The sequence below is a fragment of the Lactuca saligna genome, chromosome 1 (genome assembly GCF_052625555.1).
Source record: "Lactuca saligna cultivar CGN05327 chromosome 1, ASM5262555v1, whole genome shotgun sequence".
NCBI lineage: Eukaryota > Viridiplantae > Streptophyta > Magnoliopsida > Asterales > Asteraceae > Lactuca > Lactuca saligna.
In genome coordinates, this window is record NC_136417.1 from 85,603,291 (window position 1) to 85,610,225 (window position 6,935).

Consider the following 6,935-nt stretch of genomic DNA (forward strand, 5'->3'; position numbering starts at 1 on the left):
GTATGGTTATATCATTATTTGATGTTTTTTTAGTATAATAATTTGATGATTGTAGTATTTTTTTTCTTTTAGAATCATAATAAAAAATGATATTATAAGTTCGCGACGGATTAATGACAAAAAAAAAAAAAAAACCTATAATAATGCATGAATTTTGTGAGGGATTAGCTACGGAAAAGAAATCATGTCCAAAGTTTGCAACGAATCAGCCGGAAAAAGAACAAAATTAATTTATGAATTTAAAAATCATGTCCAAAGTTTGCAAAGGATCGGCCGGAAAAAGAACAAAATTAATTTATGAATTCTACGAGTGATTAGCTATTGAAAAAAAATCATGTCTAAAGTTTGCGATAGATCAGCAACGGAAAAAATAAATTAGTGTATGAACTTTGCAAGGGTGATGATAAAAAAAAAAAAAAAAAAAAAAACTGATTAGGGTAATTTGCGACAGAACAGCAACGAAATGTCTTTAACATGAATAAAACCTACTTGGAAACATGAATAAAACCTACTTGGAAACAACATCCCTATCAATGCAAAAACGCACGTAACTGCTGTTGGTTCAGGCCCTGTTTCACACAACAAAAACAGAGTAAAAGAGTGAGAGAAGATGCAGGGCAATTTTTTTTGTGTTTTATTCCTATACATTGATCACTCGATTACAAGGATATTTATATAAGATACTTGCAACTAATTATCCTAGAAAGACTGCCTACTAACTCACTGTAGCCAAACGTGGCTATTTACTTGGTCATACTCCATTACTCCTAACAAAAAGACTGAAGTGCCCCTGAATAAAATACATGGCTTTGACCTGGTTTGGATTAACACCAACAACTGCATTCACGTATTTTTTTCATTAGCCTCCAGGTTGGAGATTATCAAGTTGTGGAAAGTGATCCACATTTGAACCCATAGCCGCTAATCAGACCAAGCATGAGGTCCCGACAGCTGTTGTAGGAGGAGCGGTAGATAGTAGCTGGTGGTTTCTGCAAGTGGCGGCAGAAGGTAAACCGTATTGCTGAGGTTTAAATTATGTCTATATATTTACTAAGTAAAAAACATAAATACAAATGTATACTGCAACAATTAGAATCACCCAATGGGCTTTGTCTATGTTAAATTATCATCAGATAACATTGTAGATCACATCCAAACAAAAAATAAAATATTGAATTACATTATAGAGAACTCAGTAACTTAGAAGAGCTTTTATAGCATTTATATCTTAAATGATCATCAGATTTACAGTAAACTATTGTAGAAATTGGGTATTGTAATTTAAAAAAAAAAAATTCAGAGTAAGTGACTTCAACTATTAATACATGTCTTTGTTCTCTTTTTTGGTGCACAGTCAACTTCATTTTGGTTTATTTATAAATTCTTTCCAGAATTCGCAGCAACAGATTTATTCCTCTAAAAACGACTCGCTGGTTAACCGTTTCGAATCTTTATTCCGCTGCCTGATCCTTGACATATTTAGAACCACCAACAAACCATATCTTGTCAAAGCCAAATCACAATAACTAACACAAACACAAACACCCCATCACAATCACATGATTGTATATATGTGTATACTTATAAAAAACAAACAGTTCCATCTACATCATCTTGGTCATCGTCATCGTCGTCTTCTAGGCCATACCTGCTAAAATGTTTAACCCTAAACTTCCACTCCCCTTTAACCGGATCATACTCCACAAATTCAGCCCCTTGATCTTCCGCTTTCTTCTTCAACAACTCTTTATACTTCTCAATCTTCGGGCCTTCAGTAAGTTGCTTCCCCGTTTTCTTTTCAAAACATTTTATATTCAAAAGTGTGACTTCAGCCGGTTTATTCAGCCCTTCTCCTATTGGCGGCTTTTTTGTTTCGTCCATGTAGACCATGACTTCGCGATTATTGAATTGAATCAGCGATTCCAATTCCAGCCTTCTAACGTCGGTTTCCCCCGGGAATTTGATGGATCCGTAATTGTGGTGGCCGACTGTGAAGTTGTGGACTCTGCCGCAGAAGCCAGGTTCGGCGCGTTCTTTGGCGGCGAGTTCTTGGATTCCGGGTTCGGTGTAGTAATCAGAGTGGCGGAGTTTGGGCATCAGAGCTTCAATGTCGGCTCCATGTTCCTTTAGGTTTCCGTCATTGTTGCTAATTCCTGGAGCGCGGCGATGGTCTTCGATCTTTTCAAGCAACTGTTTGGCTTTTGTTTTTCCCATATCAGTACCATGTTCTAGTAAATCGATCAGATTCTCCATGACTCCATGTACTTGAGCCTCGACCAAATAGTTTTGATTGTCAGAACAAAGTTCCACCAAAACTGCAGCTGCATTCTCTTTGTTGTTCGGGGAACCACTCCCAATAACCTCAACCAGAACACGCACAGCCTCAGCCTTACCTATAGCCAACTTCCCTTCCGGGTCGCTTGAGAGCATGGCAAGAATGGATAATGTTTCCACTTTCAACACACCCTGCGGTTTGGTAAGAATCTCGATCAAAACGGGGACTAATCCCGCCCTCACAGCCCTTCCTTTGTTACCCTGATCTAAACATAAATAAAGCAAAGCCGTTATTGCCTCCTTCTTGGCTTTCTGAGTACCTTGCCTCAACAGGAATAGGAGAGGTGGGATTGCTCCTTCATCACCAATGATTGACTTGTTGATGTCAATTACACATAGACTTGAAATGGTAGCCGCTGCGTTCTCACGCGCTTCCATGCTTCCTACGTTCAACACAAGAACGATCCCTGGAACAGCCCCGAAGGAGACTATGATTCCTTTGTTGTCTACAGAATTTGAGAATATAAGAATAGCGGCGATTGCCTCTTCCTGAGTCCGGGAATGCGAGATCGTAAGTTGGTGGGTGTAAATACGGATGGCGATGCGGTTATCCTCCATTATTTTTTCAAGGAGGCGGGTTTCATCAGCGGATAGGTCGTCAGGACCGGATCGTTTATCGAGTACACTTTGTATCTACAAAAATGCAAAAAAAAAAAAATAATGACATATAATACCACCTCAAATCTCCAATTTGAAAATGTGACCAAAATAATTTTAATTTTACCATGATATTACATGATTATTTGCCACCACAAAAAAGGTTAAGAATGTTGATCATGTTGTATCATCCAAAACAATTATCATTTTGCCTATGAAGCTAATTTTTCTTCAAAAGAGTTGATTGAGAGACTTACTTGAATAGTTAAGGCTTCCTCAATCCTGTCAATGACCTTGTCCATAGTAGGGCGTTCGACTAAGTTGAAACTAATGCACTCATATGCAATTTCTTGGAATATATCGAAAGAAATACTATCAATTTGATCTCTTATGTGGTGATCAATTATGTTGTGTGGTTCCTTCTTATAGTATCGTCGGACCGAATTCATGAGAAATTGCCACTCATTATCTCCGGTGCTCCTGTCATGATAAACCAACATTCCGCTTAGGATTTCAAAAAGTACCACGCCAAACGAATATACATCAGATTCTTTTCTGAGGATACGACTTTCATGGTAAGTAGGATCCAAGTAAAACTGGGTACCCGCAACCCTTGTATGGAGTTGGGTATCTGGCTGATTTCTGGGACCCAATTTTGACAAGCCAAAATCACAAACTTTTGCAACCAAATTTTCATCTAACAATATGTTAGAACTCTTGACGTCTCTGTGTATTACCCTGTTGTGCTCCCCAAGACCCGAGTGCAGGTAATTTAGTCCTCTTGCAGCCCCAATGCAAATCATGAGGCGTTGTATCCATGTTATGCAAAGCATCTTAGACGGGTCTTGTAGATGATGATCAAGGCTTCCATTTATGGCATACTCATAAACTATAATCATCTCTTCACCTTCATCACAATACCCAATGAAACAGATGATATTTTCGTGGTGGAATTTGGAAATCATCTCAAGCTCGTTGCGGAACTCATGCTCTCCTTGATGGCTATCCTTACTCAGGCGTTTGATAGCAACTGTGAGGTTTTTCCAGCGTTCAGAGAGTTGTCCTTTATAGACAGCACCAAATCCACCACGACCAATAAATCTTTGCTGACTGAAATTATCGGTGGCTCGCCTAATCTCCTCCAGTGGAATTAGATAATTTTGAAGGTTTACCCCTGAGGAGGACATTGTCTTTTGATATTGCTGAAGTTCTATGGATATGATAGTTTCTGGGTGTACAGATTAACAACGCAGAGACTGGGCAGTTCTTGGTGGTTCTTGGCGCACAGAGAGTGTCGCCAAAGTGACGATAGGAGGAGCAGTCGCAAATGCCAGTTTCTGTAGGTGGCGGCAGAAGGTAAACCGTATGAAAATATATACTCTCATCTAAGAAAGAAAACATAAATAAAAATCTATATACCAACGCGAAGAATCAGCCAACTGGCTTTTATCATATTTCTATGTTAAATTATGTTCAGATTAGAGTATAGATAGAAATAAAATATAATATTTTGAATGACATTATAGAGATGTGAATAACATTGTAGGACTTTTATCCCGTTTCTATGTTAAATTATCATGTGATTTAAATTATACTATTGTCCATGTTGGGTATTGTATTTTAATTATTTGTACAAAGCGACTTCAGTTATTAGTATATATTTCCATAAAAAATTATTAATTTATGTTTTTTTTTTGTTCACACTCCACTTCTTTTGGGATTTTCTTATAGATGTCTTTCCACAATTTACATGGGCATATTGCTCTTTCTTGTTGGCACAAAGGAAGGAGCACTCCATGTGATAGTGAGGTCTATTTACACATGGTTATCTTCTTCCATAAGGTAACAGGGGAACTAATATGTAATAGAATGTGTGAATGGGTTTTTCAGAATTTTTATTCAAAATAATGTTGCAAACTAATATATTTGTATAGTTCCAGATGGGCAGCATAAATGAATACATTATCTATTAACAAGTGTTCCCACAAATATTATAATTCAAAAAAAAACTTAACCCAATAAAGAAATTGCACAATTTAATGATACAATTCAAATATATAAATAATGTGCCAAAAAGTCAACGAGAGAGGTGCCTGCAAACAGCAAACAGCTACACCAAAATAAGGGGCCCAAAATAATGACCAGATTTATTTTAAATTATGTATGCAAGCTGTTATTTGTAATAATTTAAGGGAACCCGAAGCATTGACTTTAGGTACCAATTCTTTTTACTTCGTATAGAAGATAGTTATTTTGTTAATAATGTGGGGTACTTTTTGGGCACTATATTAATTTTTCCTTTTATATCTCGAAATGAAAAAATGTTTTATGACAAGATTTGCACCTTTGATTTTGAGATTTGTATGTGCTATAAAACAAAACATTAATAGCAGTAAGCCAGTGGGCTTTTAATCTCTATTCAAAGGTTTCATTTCATTTGGCAAATTGTCACTCAAGACTCTCACTATCAATATATAGTATTAGATGTATTAGCTAAGATTATATAAATTTAATTGTGTGCGTATGTGCAAAACGGAGGAAACGTAGTCTTTTCTTGGGCATAAAACTTGATTGTACTTCTTTCACCCCTACTACTTGTCTGATTACACTCCTAAAAAACACCAAAATGAAAGATAAGGTTTACAGATGTTACATTACTGCTAGGATCCTAAAAACATGATAAAAAACTTACAACAACATTAAATAGTTAACTGCTGCTAATTTGAGTGGCAACTGGTCTGAGGCCCATATGGACCAAAACTAACCTTAAGCTTAGATCTCTTGCGTCCTTCATTCCCATTTTCTGCTTGCAAGCATTAAATAAATATTTTGGAAGTGCTCTTGTGAAACTATCAACAAAATCAGATTTAATGCTTGCTTTTTAATAGGCATAAGGTTGGCTGCTAAAACAGATTTTTGACAGATTCTATAGTGCTGCTCACCAGGCCCATATGGTGCATCAAACATAATCCAAATCCAATCTCCATCATTTACTTTAAAGATGTACGTGTTGGGATTTCAGATCTCTCCGACCACATTTATCCTTTGATCCGGCCACTTTATGAAGACCGCACATTGCTGCCAAATTTCCAAAACATCTTCAAATGGCTTCGTTTTATTGTTTTACCCTGAATGTAGTTCCTGGAATTCAATCCTAGTTGCAAGGCCTTCCATGTGACTTTTATTAGTGCTCAATAATTTCATTACCCGCCTACATAAATCTGTACAAATTAAACTTAAATGAGTAAAATTGTCTCATACTAGCGATGTACGTAACAAAACGCACACTACTACAAAATAAGTTTAATGCAACCTTTCACTAGCAACCCTTTTAGAATTAGTTGTATTTGGTTATAAAGCAACTTTGTTCAACATAATGCTTGCACTAAAAGATTTGATGCTAGATTTTTCTTGAAAAGTTGCAATTTTTTGTGAAAACGACAAACTTTTGTTAGAAGGGTTGCATTGTTAAAATTTATAAGCAACCTTTATTTTTGAAGGTAGCATATAATTATATATTATTTTAATACAAATTTATTTACATTCTCCCACTATATAAAAGTTAGGGAATATTTCATATATATCCTTGCAAACACTAAGAATTACGTCTATATCCTCCCAAAGTTCAGAATTACATATATATCTTTCTTAACATAGTAAACTCTCATATATATATATATATATATATATATATATATATATATATATATATCCAATCCTATAATTTAATAAAATAATAATCAATTTAATATCAAAAAATATATTTAAAAATCATAAATACAAATAAATTTACCTAAATACCCTTTACATATTATATGCAAATTAAATCCAATTATTTTTTTCTAGAAATCATAAATCAATAAAAAAATGATTCCCTCGAACCTCGATCAATCCATCCCAGATCAACCTTTCTCCTCCCCAAAAAACTGAGCTCATCTCTCCCTCCTCCCATCTTCCAGTCTCCCTCACGGCCTCATCTTCTTCCCTCTTAGTCTTCTTTCCTC

At 35.8% G+C, this 6,935-nt stretch overlaps 1 protein-coding gene across 1 annotated transcript; it reads right to left on the reverse strand.

Annotated features, from left to right (window-relative positions):
- Positions 1-1,156: 1,156 nt before the first annotated feature.
- On the reverse strand, positions 1,157-4,329 carry LOC144999909 (uncharacterized). The gene is made up of 2 exons (XM_078959066.1): positions 3,189-4,329; positions 1,157-2,967 (listed from the first exon to the last, which is right to left on the reverse strand). Exons 1-2 carry the CDS (start codon positions 4,116-4,118, stop codon positions 1,582-1,584), a joined length of 2,316 nt encoding a protein of 771 aa, XP_078815192.1. The 5' UTR covers positions 4,119-4,329; the 3' UTR covers positions 1,157-1,581.
- Between the last annotated feature and the right edge of the window lie 2,606 nt (positions 4,330-6,935).